Source organism: Hippocampus comes, unplaced genomic scaffold, assembly GCF_001891065.2.
Source record: "Hippocampus comes isolate QL1 unplaced genomic scaffold, H_comes_QL1_v1.1 scaffold174, whole genome shotgun sequence".
Taxonomy (NCBI): domain Eukaryota; kingdom Metazoa; phylum Chordata; class Actinopteri; order Syngnathiformes; family Syngnathidae; genus Hippocampus; species Hippocampus comes.
Window position 1 is genome coordinate 2,168,606 of NW_017805983.1, and position 17,016 is coordinate 2,185,621.

General features: G+C 43.9%; 1 protein-coding gene across 2 annotated transcripts in view; it reads right to left on the minus strand.

The window, feature by feature from the left end:
• LOC109528420 (adenylate cyclase type 6-like) overlaps positions 1-2,458 on the minus strand; it is a 46,074-nt gene extending 43,616 nt beyond the window's left edge. The window contains exons 1-2 of one of the 2 annotated variants that reach the window (XM_019890977.1): positions 2,293-2,458; positions 1,246-1,392 (exon numbers count right to left, since the gene is read on the minus strand). In XM_019890977.1, the coding sequence (XP_019746536.1) occupies positions 1,246-1,292 (47 nt within the window). In that variant the 5' untranslated portion in view covers positions 1,293-1,392; positions 2,293-2,458. The remainder of the gene's footprint in view (positions 1-1,245; positions 1,393-2,292) is intronic. The other variant, XM_019890978.1, reaches the window with a different exon arrangement.
• Between the last annotated feature and the right edge of the window lie 14,558 nt (positions 2,459-17,016).

Here is a 17,016-nt window from a genome sequence, read left to right on the forward strand (position 1 = left end):
CCAGGGCTAGCGTGGGGGGGCACTATCCCAGGTCAGAAATCTGTCTTGGCCCCTCAAACACTCCCGAGCAGCATATGTATGTCTGTCTGTATTTATCTAGTTATACATTTACATATGAGCAGCATATGTATGTCTGTCTGTCTGTATTTATCTAGTTATACATTTACATTTAAAAAAACATTTTTTCAAGTTCACAAGTCAGTCGCCATTCTGTTCCATAACAATTCCTGTTTTCGTGTTTGTGCTGCTTCTGTGTACCCTGTGTACTGTGAGAGCAGGGAAGGGCAGAGTGAGTCTTTCGGTTACTTGCGTATTCGGAGCGTGTTCGGAAATCATCTCTGAGCATGTACTAGCTCACTGCAACCATTTCCAGCATTACTCAAATTTGTCGTTCGGCCATTCAGAGTGCGCCAAAAATGGTACTAGGTACTCGGCGCTCCGCTTGGTACGCAGTACACCAGTGCTGGATGCGTTTGGAAATTAATGAGAGGTGAATGCACTCTACCTCCCGCAACATGTCCACTCTCAGAGTAGTGCCCCGGCGTCAGAGTGACTTTTCGAACACGCTTTAGGTTCGAGATAGTTAGCTTGCAGTCCATCTCAGCAATGGATCGCTTTGTAATTCAAAAACGTTCCACATTTTCTGCTGAAAATTCTTCCATTTTAAAAATGAGAGAATCTCTTAAGTAATTGAAGTCATGAAGGAGAGAAAAAAAATCTGGCACCGTGTCTGGTTCTGACGTATGATTGGTTGATTTCATTTTTCACTTGCTTGACCATTAGGGCCTTATTTTGTTGTCTTATTCAAGTCTAGTACAAAGCGCAGTCCAGACTTTTCTTTCTTTCTTTTCGGGTGTTTGCACCGTTGCAGGAGTGAACACAGCTGACTTGATTTGGATTCCTGCCAATCAAAGCTGCTCCTCAAGTTCCCTTTAAATTCGGAGCAAGAATGCCTAGCATGGCACAGCATGGTCTGACAAATTCCCATACACGGTAAACTAGATTTGCCCTGGCAAGAAAATGAAGATGCGCCAGTTTTTACTGCAAGTACATGTGCGCCTCTCTACAAAAATTAGCCTTTAATGTTTAAACAGTAGATTGTGACCTTCATTTACCCGTATATTTGGTGTATTTTGACAAACAGGCTCCACTGTGTATGTCAACATGGTTAGGTTTGGAGGAGTCATATACCAAAAAGTAATAAATAGCTGGAATTAGATGCTACAGGCGCAGGTTTCAACTTACCTGGCTGGTCTGTTAGATTTAACACTTTGCTCTTTGGGATAGTTCATGCCAGTGGATAGACTCAATAAGAGGTGTTTCTACGTCTCACAAAGTGTTAATGTCTTAGCCCTGCACACCACCAGTTGCCTCTGTAGGTCTTCATGTCTCCTGGGAAAAGAAACACACACACACACACACACACACACACACACACACACACACACACACACACACACACAGGGGAACAACATCAGCTGCAGATCAAGATCAGGCCTCCACTGCGTTCAAACCATTATGATTCTCATCAGTTGGCTGGTCTGTGTCATCTACCGCAGCAATCTGCTGCTGTCATTGGTGTGCTCCATTTGACAACAAAGACCTCTGGAGTGGGCACCAATCAGAGATCAAGAGCTCTCCAGCCACATCCAATTGTCCATGCTCCCATGAGATCGTACGACTCACTAAAGCTAGCTTCAATGACACCGACCTCCAAACCTAATAAGCAAATCTCTGTTCTGGGTGGAGGGCGACAGCCCGTGTGGAACTTGGAAGACAAACAGCAGCATGATTGGCTCCAAAAAGAGCAACAGTCCCCTCATATAGCTGCTGCGATATCGTGCAAACTATCAACTTCATATCCGTGAGTGCAAACCATGGGACCTCAAGCAGGCATTCTATTTCTATATACGGCGAAGTGGAACAGCCAGACCGATGGCGGCGGCGGCCAGTTATTACATAACAGGACGCTCGCTCGTTCAGTCGGCAACTCTCCGTGTTCACTCACATGCAGCAGGCAGCACGCCCGCCACTGCACGCCGCTGTGCAGTCCGCGTACACGCTGCCCTCGCTGACTCACGAGTGCTGGAGCCAAACATTCCGCGGGGCAACTTAATGCACGACCGGAGATGTGTGGCACAGCCCGGACGCGCGATGGATGTTTGGACTCTGAACGGACTGAGATGTCAAGTGTACAACGCGGCGGAACGGTGCAAATTTAAACAGCACTTTTATCTGGCAGCGTCACTTTGACGCATTCGAGCGCACGGTCCACACATACACATACTGTACCTCTGGCGAGGGTAGATCTCACAACACCCGCAGCGGAGGAGCTCCCGGTCCACTCCGAGACTCCAGGATCCACGTAACCGCCGACGCTGGAGCCTGCTCCGGATGCAGATGCGGCTGTATGCGTCTCCGAGCTCCAACCTAAAGTCTGCCTTGCTTCTACTCTCTCTCTCTCTCTCTCTCTCTCTCTCTCTCTCTCTCTCTCTCTCTCTCCCCCCCCCCTCCCCCCCTCTCTCACTCTGTCTCTCCCCCCATCAGGCAGCCAATAGCACCATCTGTTGGTTATTTGCAGCACTAGACAGTGTTTGGCAGCGCGTCCCAGTCTTAATAGAGTCCAGTCACCTATTTTACATTAAAGAAAAAACTCTTACGGTACACTACCAAACAAAATCTACAGGAACATTTAATCTCAGTTTGTCACTTTACATACTTGACGTAGATGAACACAGATGTTTTACGTATTTGTTACAAATAAACGATCATGTTTGGACCACCCAATCGTCCATCAAGAGCAATTTGCGCATTTTTTCAAGTGACCAAGTCACACTACTAGAAAAATTACATTTTATGAGAGAGGCAAACCTGTGCTCCAGTTGACATTCTATGCTACTAGTACTACTAACAAAGTGCTAAATGTTAATTAATAGAATTTAATAATGACACTTGCTAGGAACAGGCTTGTTGTTCTCCGACTGTGCCCTCATCGTCCTACAATTGCACAGAAACAGAAATGTCAGGAGGCCGCAGAGTGAAAACGGGTGTGCAGTAGGTAATCTACCAGTGTGTTGGAATTTCTTCATTGTGAGGACATAGAGCATATCGAATTATTGTTCGAACGAAGTTCGTGTAGCAGTGTTCCAAGTACAGCACATAAATTTACTAGTTGCATACCAAAGTGGTACTAGCAGTTGATTTTTTTAACTATTAAGACAGTCATTCAACTGGTGTGTCCTAGTGGGTCTATGCAAGTGTTGATATGCCTTACGAGTGAGGTCAAAGCATGGACTAGTCTAGTACATGGAATTTAAACTGAATATTAAGGACATGGAAAAATGCTCAAAGCCACTCAAGGGAGAGCTCTGATTATGTTTGTTTTCTTGTGAAACGTCGCCAAGACAGAGAACTGGTATTGACATCTATCTATCTATCTATCTATCTATCTATCTATCTATCTATCTATCTATCTATCTATCTATTATGTTTTAGCATCATATTATTTCATGTTAAAATTACCTAGATTATATTCCGTTGTTTAATAATTGTTTAGACATGTTTTTATGTTGATAGCTTCCGATTGGCTGTTGAAGTAAGGGAAAGCAGGAAGTGATTTATTTGCGCAGAAGTGTTTTTTCGATCGACTGCGAGGGCAGACGTCCTTTGAATACATCTGCGTTCACACGGAATCCATCTCTCCTTTTGCCGTTTCTGAAAGCAGAGCCATCCATTCATAAACACCCGAACGCCTCACCTTACATATCGATCTATCACTGAGAGCCCTGATTTGAAAAAAATTGCCTCACCCCTTGCTGTTGTTTTGCATTACTTTCCCAGCAAGTGGTGACATTGGTTTCAAACTTCGGACCAACTATAAGCCGTTTAAGTTACATACAGTACTGTTAATGCTGCACTAGAAATGACGACAACCGTACTTTTTTTTTTGGGGGGGGGGGGGCTGCATTGACTTTTAGTGTATAGTGCAGGTTCATTAGCCGTTTTAAAAGTGAGAGCTGCTTCTTGTATACCGATTAGTGATTATCTGATTAATGTTAAGGGCCCAGTTTGATACACACTGAAATAAAAAAATTGCCCAAATTGCCTTTGATAATGTTATTATTCATAATTTATTTAAGTCATCTAAAAGGCACCAATCATGTTAATCATTTAACAATGTAGGAAACAGATAAAAGTCAAATTGGGAGACTTCATTTAAAAAAAAATCTGCAAGTATTTACACTCTCAGTCATAATTTCAACAAAATTATTAAGAATGTACAATGTCCTGTCATTGTGAGATATTTTAAAAACAGATCCACTGATGTGGTCCTTGGCAGCGAACAAGTGCCTGCGAGCACCATGTTAATGACACCTGGTAGTGCTCAACTTTATCGCAAACCACAGCCTGAAAATAGTATACAGTGGTTCTTCTGTAATATTCAACATTTTACCTTTGTCAAATGTCAAATCCTATCGCGATTCCAATTATGAATGCCCCGCCAAATATCCCTTCTGAAAATATGCTTGCCAAGTGACCTGAAGACACTAAATTGTTCATAGGTGTAAATGTGGGTGTGAATGTTTGTATGTCTGTGTGTCATTGGCTGGTGACCAGTCCAGGGCGTAACCCCCCGCCCCCCTTTGTCCAAAGCCAGTTGTGATTGGCTCCCGTTCACCTCTATTAAAAAAAACATTGATGGATAAACAAATAAATATTTTGAATTCTGTCACCCTTGCTCTCACAATGAATTAAAAATTAAAAGCCCCAAAAAAGACTTGTCTTACAATGGGCTCAGTGTTCTTCTGCTAAAGTGGCTTCCTTCTGTTCCCGGATTTCGCTATTATCCACATTTCTCTTCAAAATAAAGAAAATATCTCATAGCTGTCGTGAAGAGTCATTTGAAATAACATGAAATACGTTTTCAAAAGCCTTACTAGTTGTTCTTACACTACAGTGAGTTAATTCAATTTCATTTTTTTGGGGCAATTAACATCAGAGGTTATCTGAGGGCACTTGCCATATTGAGCAGATCTCCAAGTTCCTCACACATCAATATCAACTGAACCCCAACTACAGTACTAAGGCCTTGAGAGGAAAAACTACCCCAGACACAATGTGGCAGTTGTCTGCCTTCATCAATTGGATTGTCAAAATATTCATCTGTTAATTTGTTTGTTGATGAGTTTTCTATTATTTGATTTATTGCTGTACCTCTTGAAGTTAGGCAGTGATTCTTTTGCAGACCACTTGAGGGAGCTCAGCTACCACTAGTGGAACCCGGGGCCATCTTTGATTATGACTAACAAACTGTACAATTTATGGTAGTTGTAAACCTGCTACTTTATCCTAAACGAAGCAACAACACATCCAAAGAATACAACAATGGTCACAGGTATATTTTACCTTCTCTCTGCTCTATGGGAACAAAGACCATTCCTGGAGGTTAGTTGAGGGCCATTGTTCTCTCAGATACAGTATGTAGAGCATTTTTGGAAAGTGGAATAATAGAGGCAAATAGTACATCGTTTTTATGAACCCCTGGCCTTTACTGCTATTAATATTCTTTCTGCTTGTTAGAATGGAATATTTTGTCAGCCTGGGTGGAAAAAGTTCAATTGGGCTTTTACCCCCCTCAAAAAAAAAAATAAATAAATCCTCTTAGCCAGAGGGTATGAATTGTGTTATATGTCCGCCTTATAATGCAGAGCTCATGGGTTTGTATCCGGCTCTGGCCTTCCTGTGTGGAGTTTGCATGTTCTCCCCGTGCCGGCGTGGGTTTTCTCCGGGGACTCCGGTTTCCTCTCACATTCCAAAAACATGCATGGCAGGTTAATGGAACACTCTAAATTGTCCCTCGGTGTGAGTGCGGATGTTTGTTTGTCAATGTGTGCCCTGCGATTGGCTGGCAACCAGTTCAAGGTGTCCCCGGCCTAATGCCCGATGACAGCTGGGATAGGCTCCAGCACGCCCCCCGACACTTGTGAAGATAAGTGGATCAGAAAATGGATGGCTGTGTGTGTGTGTGTGTGTGTGTGTGTGTGTGTGTGTGTGTGTGTGTGTGTGTGTGTGTGTGTGTGTGTGCGTGTGCGTGTGCGTGTGTGTGTGTGTGTGTGTGTGAGTTCCTGTCTGCTGTCTTCAGGTGTGTGAGAGGACTCCACCAGCCAGGTGTTTTTCTTTCTCCCCTCAAACATTCAAACCACAGGCCCATCTCTACGCCACCCTGCCGGAACCTCAAAATAGCTGCTGCATCCATAATGCACCAGCAGCAGGACTCTGGCCTCAGAGGCTTTAAGTGGGCCAGACAGACTGACATGTGCAGTCCATGCTTGGATGCAGTTCCCCAAACGGAAGCCATTTTCTGTTTAACTTTCAAACCTCCATTCATTCATGTTTTATTCACATTTATAGCTCATGTGGAATTAGAATGGATGCCTTGCTCCTTCTTTTATCCTTGCTACCCCCACCGCCCTACCTACTTCCACACTGTTTCTTGCAACCCGTCCTATGAATTATAAATCTTTGCTGGTAAGTTCCACAACTGGCACAGTCATCTGTTTTTATTTGTATGCACTTATTGATTCATGTCGCAAAGATACTTCTAATATCTTTTACTTCATATGAGCTGTGTAATACGATAGCACTTAAGGTGAAGAAGGGTGGAGCTGTTTTTAGTACAGAAATTCATGACATTCAAGGACTATGCAGATACGGGGTGGAGGGTGCCGGGGCATGTATGTAAGAGACATTTATGGACAGATTATTTGTTTTGTATGTGCTCTACTGATTGGTCCAACACGTTTTTAAAGGGTTAAAATGATATTCCATGCAACGACTTGTAAACACATTGAATGATGTCACTACCGATCCTTGGTGCTGCATAATGGTTTATACATCCCTCGTCCAATGAACCCTCAACAGTGATTGCAAAATCAGCCAATCATGCTACAGTCAAACAGCAGGAGGACGGGATTGAGTACTTGCATCACATCACATATCACTCAGGGCTCAGGTATGTCAGTCCGCGAAAGTCACATGACCAAACTCAGAAAACAGCTGGCCCATGATTGGTCAATGCCTGAGCCCTGAGCAACTATGATTTCATTTTCCGCTGACAGCTAAGGGCAAAATGGCCACGATGAAATGGACAAAAAAACAAAAGGTTAGATTTGGCTGCTTAATTCATATTCCACAAATGCAATATTAATCAGAGAGCCGTGTTTGGACTAGTGGGGTTGCATACAACATTTTATTGCAAAGATTTTTTTTTTTACTTGACTTCCCCTTTACTCAACTGAACTCAACTGTATTTATAGAGCACTTTCAAACAACCACCGTTGTATACAAAGTGCTGTGCATGGAGCAAAAATCATTTATACCATAACAAACAATAAAACAATAAATGGATAACAAAGACAGCAGAAAGCACAAAAACAGTAAAACTAAAAATCAAGTCTCACGCTGAGTCAAAAGCCAAAGGATAAAAATGCGTATTTTTAGCTTGAAAACACAAATCTCTTTGCTTTCGCCATTGTGGTCAAAACGCAACATGGCCCAAATGTGACATCACTCTCCCAGATGGGAATACAAATTGTAAAGTCACAGAATGCTTCGATTCAAGCTGTAAACACGTTGTGCTCTACAATGCACATTTTTTGCCGTGTGTATTTGTCTAAAAATTGTGTTCATTTCTCATTATTTGTTTTGTTCCAAGTACATGCGTGGGGTAAACCGTGATTAAAATATAAGTGACACCTATTCAAATGTTAAATGTCATCATCAATTGATAAATGCAGGTTTGTGATATCGTTGTCACAATTGTGTTGAATAGTAACGAATTGTGACTTTGCAAAGTAAATAGATTACTAAACTGAGAAAAGTAACGCGATTATTCCATTATAGGGTAAAGTAATGCGTTGCTGGCATCGCTGCATGCTTGTATTGAAAATAAAATACAACAGTACCTACAGAAATATTCTTAGTACTGTCGTATATTACTGCATGACAGCAGGAAGACGATGCTTGCTCTTTAATTGTGTTGCTTTTGTTCGGGAGGAGAGATGCTGGGAAGGACGCTCGCTCTGCAGACGCGATAGAGTCTTGCTGACGTAGCAGCAGTGGTGGGCGGGTGTGCTGTGCACAAAGTCCACGAGAGAGAACCTATACACTCATGCAACGGTGCACTTGAGTGTTGTCCGGGAGAGCGAGCGCACCATGACTGCCTAGCAGAGCGAGAGCAAGAGGAGCGACGGAGATGCTTTCCCACCTCCTACGGAGTAAGTACAGTACTCTGCTTTGGCCGTATGCGTCTTTGCTGCATTGCCACTCGAGGATCAGGAAGAACAGCACATGGATGACATGTGAAGAACATTTCTGCTCCTCCTACATGGACAGAAACTTTGAGAGGTTGACTGAGCGGTGACCCAAACGCGTTTTTACGCGCGTTCACCAGCAAAAGGTATTGAGTGGCATGGTGTGAGGATCTTTGATTGTGCGGGTGGGCGTACTTGCTTGAGGGAGGAGTGCATCTGGGACCGCGAGGCTTCCTGTGCCGGGTCAATTAAATAGTGCATGAGACGGAGGGAGCACTAAAAGCCTTGCCCGTGAGGCGCAAAGTGCTTTCTTTGTGTGTGTGCATGCATCAGCGCGTGATGCCTTGATTAAAGTTGATGAACCAGCAATGTTGAGATGGTCAACCATTCCAGTTTCCGTCTAAAAACACTGCACATCCTTATTTTCTTATTACTTACCCAAGGAAAAGGTCCCTGTGTTGAGTAAAGTGTTGGCTTGTATGCAACATGGGTGGGACATTTTTTTTCTTGGAGACAGCGGCAGTCATTTCGGTGCAAATCTTCCAAACAGTACTTGTGATGTTTTCATCCTAAACGCTACGTTGTGCGCTTATGTAGGGCACCAATACATATTTATAAGTCTGACATTCCCTCAGTCAAGAGGCACCAATTAGGCCCAACTCAAACCCAGAGCTGTAATGGAGTCAGCGAAGTAGCAAACACGTACGATTAGTGAAGGATGCTGGAGTGGGCAAAATTATTTGCAGCTCCATGTGGATAAGTTAGTTAGCGCCAGCGGTCCTGCGCAGCAGTTGGAGGAAATCAGGGTGAGGCTTCCCTCAAGTGAGTAGTGTATCCGGGAAGCCTTTTTTTAATGTCCTGTCCGGTTTCTCGGTGATGGTGTTTGATGGATCTCGAAGCCTTTTTATGCCTGAGCTGTTTTGCTCTGCAACAGGGGAATGTACTCACTTTGTGCTTAATGATTAATATATGATAACAGCAACATACATAAGAGGTGGACTCTTATTTATTCGTTTTTTCATAGTATCTCTTGAATGTGAGCACACCCATCAAATCTTGTCTATATTTTACGATAGTGTCATTGGACAATACTGAAAAAATGACATTTTTGCGACAACGTAGTCAGTGCATAGCTAGTATAGCAGTGCCCCCTCAAAATAACGAAATAAAAAGCCATTAATGTCTAACTCTAAACTACTGTACTGGCAACAAAAGTGTGCTCAGCCAAAGAGCGAAAAAGTCCGATTTGTGCTCAAAATTGCAGTTTGTGTGGCCGCCATTATCTCCAGCCTTGCCTTAACACTCTTGCTCTCCTCCATGAACGAGTGGATGTTAGTGACCCTGTGCTCCACAACTTTCCACTTGAGGCTATGCCACAGCTGCTCAACAGGGTTTAGATCTGTACACATGTTTGGCCACTCATCATCTTGAACCTCAGCTTCGTTCGGAAGACATTTGACAGTGTGTTTGGCGTCTTTCACATGTTTCAATACTCCCCCGCAGCCCAGTTTCCAAAGGAAGAGGATCATGTTCTGCTTCAGCATGGCACAGTAAATGAGGCCTGTTGTGAGTGGAACCTGTCCTGATAAACCATCGTAGGGGATTAGCCAAGGTGCAGCTGCTCAAGCTCATTTCTTTCGGGCTGCTGGAGATCTACTAATTCTTTTTATCAGATCTTCAGATTTCATATCTGTATATTGAATGTCCAGTGAACAGTCTGAGAGTGTGTGAGAGTGACAACACCAAATTTACCACACCTGCTCCCCGTTCACACCTAAGACCCGGTAACAAGAACAAATCACAGGACACATGGAGGTGGAAAGGCTTATTGGGCCCGAGGTATACAACAACAATATACAACGGTAACTGCTTAATAAACACTTCTCTTTAATGCAAAATGAAAACGTGTCCTATTATTTGATTTATCGATAGAACAATCGATTTCTGAAGAGTGACGGCCCTAGTTGACACTGAACTAGTCAGTGTTGGGAGGTTGGCTGCTTGAAAAGTATATTTGGGGGAAATAAAGGTTGGCCATCCCTGCTGTATGGCAACGCTGAAGTCAAGAGTATGAATGAACTGTGAATATTCTTGGCCTTGCTAACTGTTTCGTGCATCAGCGCGTGGCTGCCTCCGTGTCATTGCCTCGTCCTTATTGCATCAGTAGCGTTACTCTTTGCAGATGGCTAATGCAAGATGTCAGAGCGGCCTTAGCATGAGGGCCTGTTGTTTGTGCTGGCAAACAAAGCTGGTCTTGCAGTGACTTGAAAGTACTGAAAACCCTTGTCTTATCATTCGTTAAAAAGTGATTTTTATGTGGGGCGGCACGGTGTCGACTGGTTAGCACATCAGCCTCACAGTACAGGGGTGCAGGGTTTGATTCCGGCTTTGGTCTTCCTGTATGGACATGGTATGTTTTCCTCGTGCCTGCGTGGGTTTTTTCCGGGTACTCCGGTTTCCTCCCGCATTCCACAAATGGATCACTCTAAATTGTCCCTAGGTGTGATTTTGAGTGCGAGTGGTTGTTCGTCTATGTGTGCACTGCGATTGGCTGGCAACCAGTTTAGAGTGTACCCCGCCTACTGCCCGAAGACAGCTGGGAGAGGCTCCAGCACGCCTGCGACCTTTGTGAGGATAAACGGATTAGAAAATGAATGGATGGATTTTATGTGTTTTTACGGGAAACAGGTCTACAGTACCTTCAATGTAGTACCATGTATTGTTGTATGCTCTCCTTGTATGTATCTTGCAGCTCTGTGAAGGTTTATAATTCCTGGATCATCAACGCTAATTTCCGTTAGCCCATCTATGACATTTCCCATGATCCGTTAGCATTAAGCTAGAGGACATTAGTTACATAAAATTAAATGATTGGATTGAACATTTGAACAACTGTGAAGGATAGTCCGCTTGAACCAACAACACTGTGCCCCTTATTTGGAGAACTGTGCAAGCAGGAAAATCTTCTTTTGAGGCAAAAAAGGAAAAAAAAATTAAAAGTGTATTTTACTAAGTTTAAGCGTGCTTAAGGCATGTGGGAGAAGTAAAGCCATTATAATTTTTTTTTTTTTAATATGGTCACTCTTTTTTGCACATTTTCACCTATGTTCTGGTGTACGTACTTGGTGATAAACGGGGTTCACGGTACTTTTGTATTGGCTGCAGCAGCATCACGAGGTATCATTAGAGCCTGGAGAGGGTGGAGCTGCTCAAGACAGGATGGAGCTTCTCTGTTTGTGCGGATCTCCTATTGATCCACTCTGCTCGACTCTGGTTGCATTGTCAGGAGATGGGATGATCCACTTCTGCCCGGAATGCTGCCTCAGCTTCCCCTTTGCGTCGAGGGCGAGGTGCCTCCAATATCAAAAGAGCTTTTTGTCACATCAGCTCTGCAAGCTGCTTCATTTCATGGGTTACTCTTAGTAGAAGGAATGGAAGATTGATTAATGGTTTGGTCCACGAGTGGAATTCACCTTTCACTAAGCCACACCCCTGAAACACAGATTGACCAATCACACCAGAGCCTGGGACAACAGTCTGACACGCCCATGGTGACATTCTTTTGAAATCAATGGTACATTTCAGGATATTTTTTGGAAAATATTTGTGCACTTTTAAGCTAATTATGGTTGCATGATGTTATACATGTAGAGGTGGAAAGCAAAATAGCTCAGATAAATGCAGGCTCTGCATGTAGTTAAAGCGGTCATTCGAACTCGTCAAATATCGACAAACATTACTTTTTCTTCTTCAAGTTTATTTTTCTTGTATTAGCCATAAAATGATGCCATACTGATGACAGTTCATCGCTCTAAATGCTAATACAGTATACTGATGGCAGGAGGGAAGTTGTTGGTCGTGGTGTTTGACTTTTGCTGTATTTGTCAGGACCATTTTCATGTGTTTTTTTTTCTTTGTTATTTTTTTTTTGGGGGGGGTCCTTGCTGACATGTGCTGCACATGCTAACAATATCGCTGCAAACAGAGTGGAGTTATTTTACAAAAGCACATAGCAGGTTGTGTCCATTTTGCCCTTTAGTCGCTAAATTTAGCCATACTTCCGATAGCTCACAAGACAAGCTAATTAAATTCCTGCTAAGAAAGTGACAGCGTGAGCGGAATCACCATGTTTTGCGTGTTAGAATGGAGCCTGTAAGAAACCAATCACACCGAACACTTCCGAAGACACAGTTGCCCATTTACACGTTATGCAAAAGCAGTTAATCATCTACATGTTGGAAAAATTGGTAAGTCACAAATGTTGTGTCACATTCACCTTGCCTTGTCTGGACAGGAAAACGCAACATGAGAAAAATGAAAAAGCTGGACAGGGTGTGCTGTTCGACAAAAGACATTTGGCCCAGGCGAGCTATGCAGCTTGATTGGTGTGAATTGCAGTCAGAAAAAAAAGGTGCTACATTTCTACCTTTAAAAGTCCAATGGCTCGTCACTGGGGCCTCAAGGGTACACCTAAGCCGCTTTTCCATTACAGGGTCCAGAACGACCTGACACCACTCCACACCGACCTCACTGGGCCCGGCCTAGCCTCTGTTGCTTTTCCATTTTTACAGGCAGCAATCAATTGGGGCGCGATCAACGGAACCGTGCAAGCATGCACTGCACAGTGAACACTCGCTACGTGCAGACTTCTATCATCACATTTCACGAGAGGCGACTCTCAGACACAGGTTTTGCGGCGATATGTATTGCTGTTGCATGATGTGGTGGTAGCAAAATCCACATCCGGGTTTAAGCGATCGAGACACAGTCACCTGCCATCAAGACAAAAATACAGTACAGGACACATATACTGTCTTGTACAACAATACCTAATCATATTTTCAACTGTATATGTTTTAATAGAAGAAATAGTGAAGCTTGGGGACCTGTAATTGTTATTGATCGGAGAGCTTGGTCTCATTCATTTGGCCGCCTCTTCGAGTCACTGTCATGTTGTCCTCGCCCAGCGGCATCCGAAACCACCCGGTGGCTGCCATCCGTGAAGCGGAGTCCACCAGCGTTGGGTTGGGGGACTGCCAAGGCTGTAGGCTGCTGCTGGATAACTCTCATTCAAGTGAATGGAATTCAGCGAGTGGTGCGTGCGCTTGAGAATTTCTTTTCCCGCAAGCTTCACTATCTTCTATTAGTACATATGAAGTTGTAAATATGGCTATGTATTGTTGAAAACACAATTGCATGTACTGCATATATTGTATTTTTATGATTTGGCAGCGCCAGTGGCCGACTCCGCCTCACTGGCTTGATACATGTAACTGAGGTGTAACATGTCTGGTCGAGAATATTTTTTTGTTTCCATGTATCATGGTACAACTACATGAACTTTAATGTAAATACATAAGGGTTTGGGCATAAAACTCATTTTGGATTGCAAGACTCAAAATGAATACTCAAGATTCAAATATCCTTACACTGCATGTTCGCCTCTCGCTGCCTTTTCATTCCATCAGTGTGTTTGTCTCTGTGCATAGTTTTGGGAACTCCTTGTGACAAGAGCTAAAAACAGAAACCATCACACCTGCATGACAGTACCACGAGGATAAAACAATACTGCACGATGTAATATGTTTTTCCCCCCTCCCCTTTGTGTTTTCTGTATTGGGCACAAACTGTAGTTCACATTCAGATGGCCTAGGCGGCATCTGTCAAGACCGCTGAGCCTGTCTCAAATCTACTTTGCTCTTTTCAGGAGGGAAATCATCTAAAGTCAGTAAACTTTGACAATCCTCCTCCCTCTGAGAAACAGAGGTGAGGGAAAAAAAGGTGATGGAGGAGGAAAGGAAAAGGATGAGGTGAGGCACAAAAACGAGAGGAATGAGAAGCCAAGACAACGCTGAGCTATAATTAGACTGACTGAAGAGTAAAAACAAAACAAAATTGTGCTAATCTCGTCCTATTTTGGCTCCATCTTCCCCTCACTCCTCTTGTCTTCATTTCATTTTCTTAGTTTGACAATGGATTGAGCAGCAAATGATCATTTCATGATGTTATTTTCTCCCTGTTTCTCTTCTCTTTTGCCCAGTTGTCTTCATTCTCTCGCCAATTCCTCGCTTGGTTGGAGGCATTGCGCCCCCCAGCTCCTGCTTCATGTTCAGCTCTAATGATGAAAATAGTCACCCTGTATTGTCCACTCCAAAGGCTGTGTGCGTGTGTATGTGTGTGTGTGTGTGTGTGTGTGTGTGTGTGTGTGTGTGTGTGTGTGTGTGTGTGTGTGTGTGTGTGTGTGTGTGTGTGTGTGCGCGCATGCGTGTGTGAGTGAGTGCCTGCAGTTCTGCTTTTCATTTAAAAAAACATGTCAGAAATGAAGCCCTGAAGACATGTTGTGCTAAAAGTTGTTGTGGAGTGCACTTAATTCTTAGGCACGAACCTTAAATGAAGGCCGATGAGAGCATAATGGACACCAAAGTTGGGTCTTGAGTGTCCCGGGCCTGCATTTGGTCGTGGAGGCCTTGGAGGAAGCTCTTTACCTTTCAGACAGTGGTGAATACATTTTCTCTTTCCTCCCAGTGCTGCACTCTAACCTCGAATTTACGAAACAAGCTCAAACCAATACAGCAAGCAATTATACTGTGGTGCCTTTAGACCTGTGCGGCGGGGTTTTCGAGATTCGAGCTGTCTTCAACCGATTTCTGCTTTGACTTGAGAATTACGGTAGTTTCACAGTCAGCAGCAGTTCAACATCCACGAAACAATCTCTCAAAACAGAGGCTTCAATATCACTCCCAGTTGAAAGCGAATTATGTACCAAAACCCTTCCTGTGTCAAAATTTGTTAAATTTCAAATTCCATATGACTTGCTGTTAAAAGTCCCTAAATGTTCAGCACAATAGATGGAAGAGTTGGAAATGTCCTCTTGGGTGTGGCGGGATTTGGCACTGCTAATAATGTGGTGCCTTGACATCACTGGGTGTTTCGGCCATTTTTACCAAGACACTCTCCGCCGAGGTTGGCCCACCACAGGCTGATCAGACCTGGGGTGTGTATCGCGCGGTGGCTCCACATGGTCATTTGGCAGCCCACGTTGTATCCCCGCGTTTCAGCCGCAGCCAGTGACTGCTCCACTCTGCGACAATGACGAGTTCTTTTGTTGCCCTCCGTTGGGCCTGCCCTCTGATGCCTACTTCCTTCAGAAGCTTTGTGGTGGACCTGGCTACAAAGCCTCGGCAGCCCACCTCCACTGGCCACACCTTCACATTCCACCCTTGCCCTTCTGCTTCAGCTGCTCCGCTGGCACATCGCAGCCTCTTCCCTTCGAATGCCTCATCGATTGCACCCTCCCATGAAGACACGCTGGCAGAGTTCGGACCACAGGACTAGGTCTGGGCGGAGGTTTGTCATTGCAATTTTGGGTGGAAAAGTGAGCCTCTGGCTGAGGTCGACCAGCATTTCCGAGTTCCGGGCTATGGTCAGTGGGCCTGACCCCAGAGGAGATGGCTTGGTCCACCGTTTCTCCCCGTCCCAAACGAAGGATGTTTTCTGTGGTCAGATACGCTAGGGATTTAGAGGCATGGTTACCCTCTTGTTTCCAAGTTTGGCACTTGACAAAATATAATTGAGTAAATTCAGCATACCATTTTTTTCAGTGTAGGTCTTTATAGTGAGGCATTTGGATGTGGATTCAAGCCAAGATCCACTCATTGAAGGCCTTTGTGCCACATTTTCATCAAAATAGCAAATAATCTTTGAAAGAGTGTTTGCCATTCCAGAGAGCGTCACTAACTAAGCTCATTGCAGCTGTTCTGGTGTCTCTCGTGGCCTTATCATCACGCTTTCTTTGTTTTTTCCTTAATTTGCCAGCCTTCTCACAGCTTATGCCAAATTGAGCCTCACTAATAGCAGACCAACAATGTCATTCTTAAGCGCGCGGCTTTCAAAAGGCCAACTAAAGAGAACACATGATTGAAATTTGACTTTTGAATTGCCGTTCAAGTGTGAATTTACATAACCAAGTAAACCCTGAGTTAGCCTCTCATTTTTAAACACTTTTCTGGAAGCAAGGCCTTCTCCAATTATGCCCAATTGTTATACTGCTCCCACACTGAGCTCCTCCGCCCATGACTTGGCTTCTGGGCTGAACGAAGATCCACTATTTTCAAGTGACTACAAGCCTAAAACCTAAAGTTAAGAATAGATGAAGGTTGACACAGATTAGCATTAATTAACTACGTTATCCATGTTGGTTTGGAGAAAACGTTAGAGAGGCCAGACTGAGATGGTTTGGACATGTACAGAGGAGGGAAAGTGGATACATTGGTAGGAGAATATTAGAGATGGAGCTACCAGGTAGGAGACAGAGAGGAAGGCCAAAGAGGAGATTCATGGATGCCGTGAGGGAAGACATGCAGGTAGTCGGAGTCAGAGGAGAGGATGCAGAGAACAGGGAAAGATGGAAATTAATGAGTCGCTGTGGCAACCCCTGAAAAGGGACAAGCCGAAAGGAGAAGAAGAAGAAGATCCATGTTGGTTTATGATAAAGCGGCATAAAAGTGACTGCTCCAATAGACATTGATGTGGGGGTTAGGGAGCTGGTGATTGTATTTTGTGATGTGTTGGTTGCACGTGTAGACAAACAACCATTCACGTCACCTTTGGGCAATTTCAAGTCTTCAGTGGAGCAAAACTGCATGTTTTCCAATGTGGAAAAAAAAAACACGCAAGCACAGGGAAAACATGCAAACTCCACACA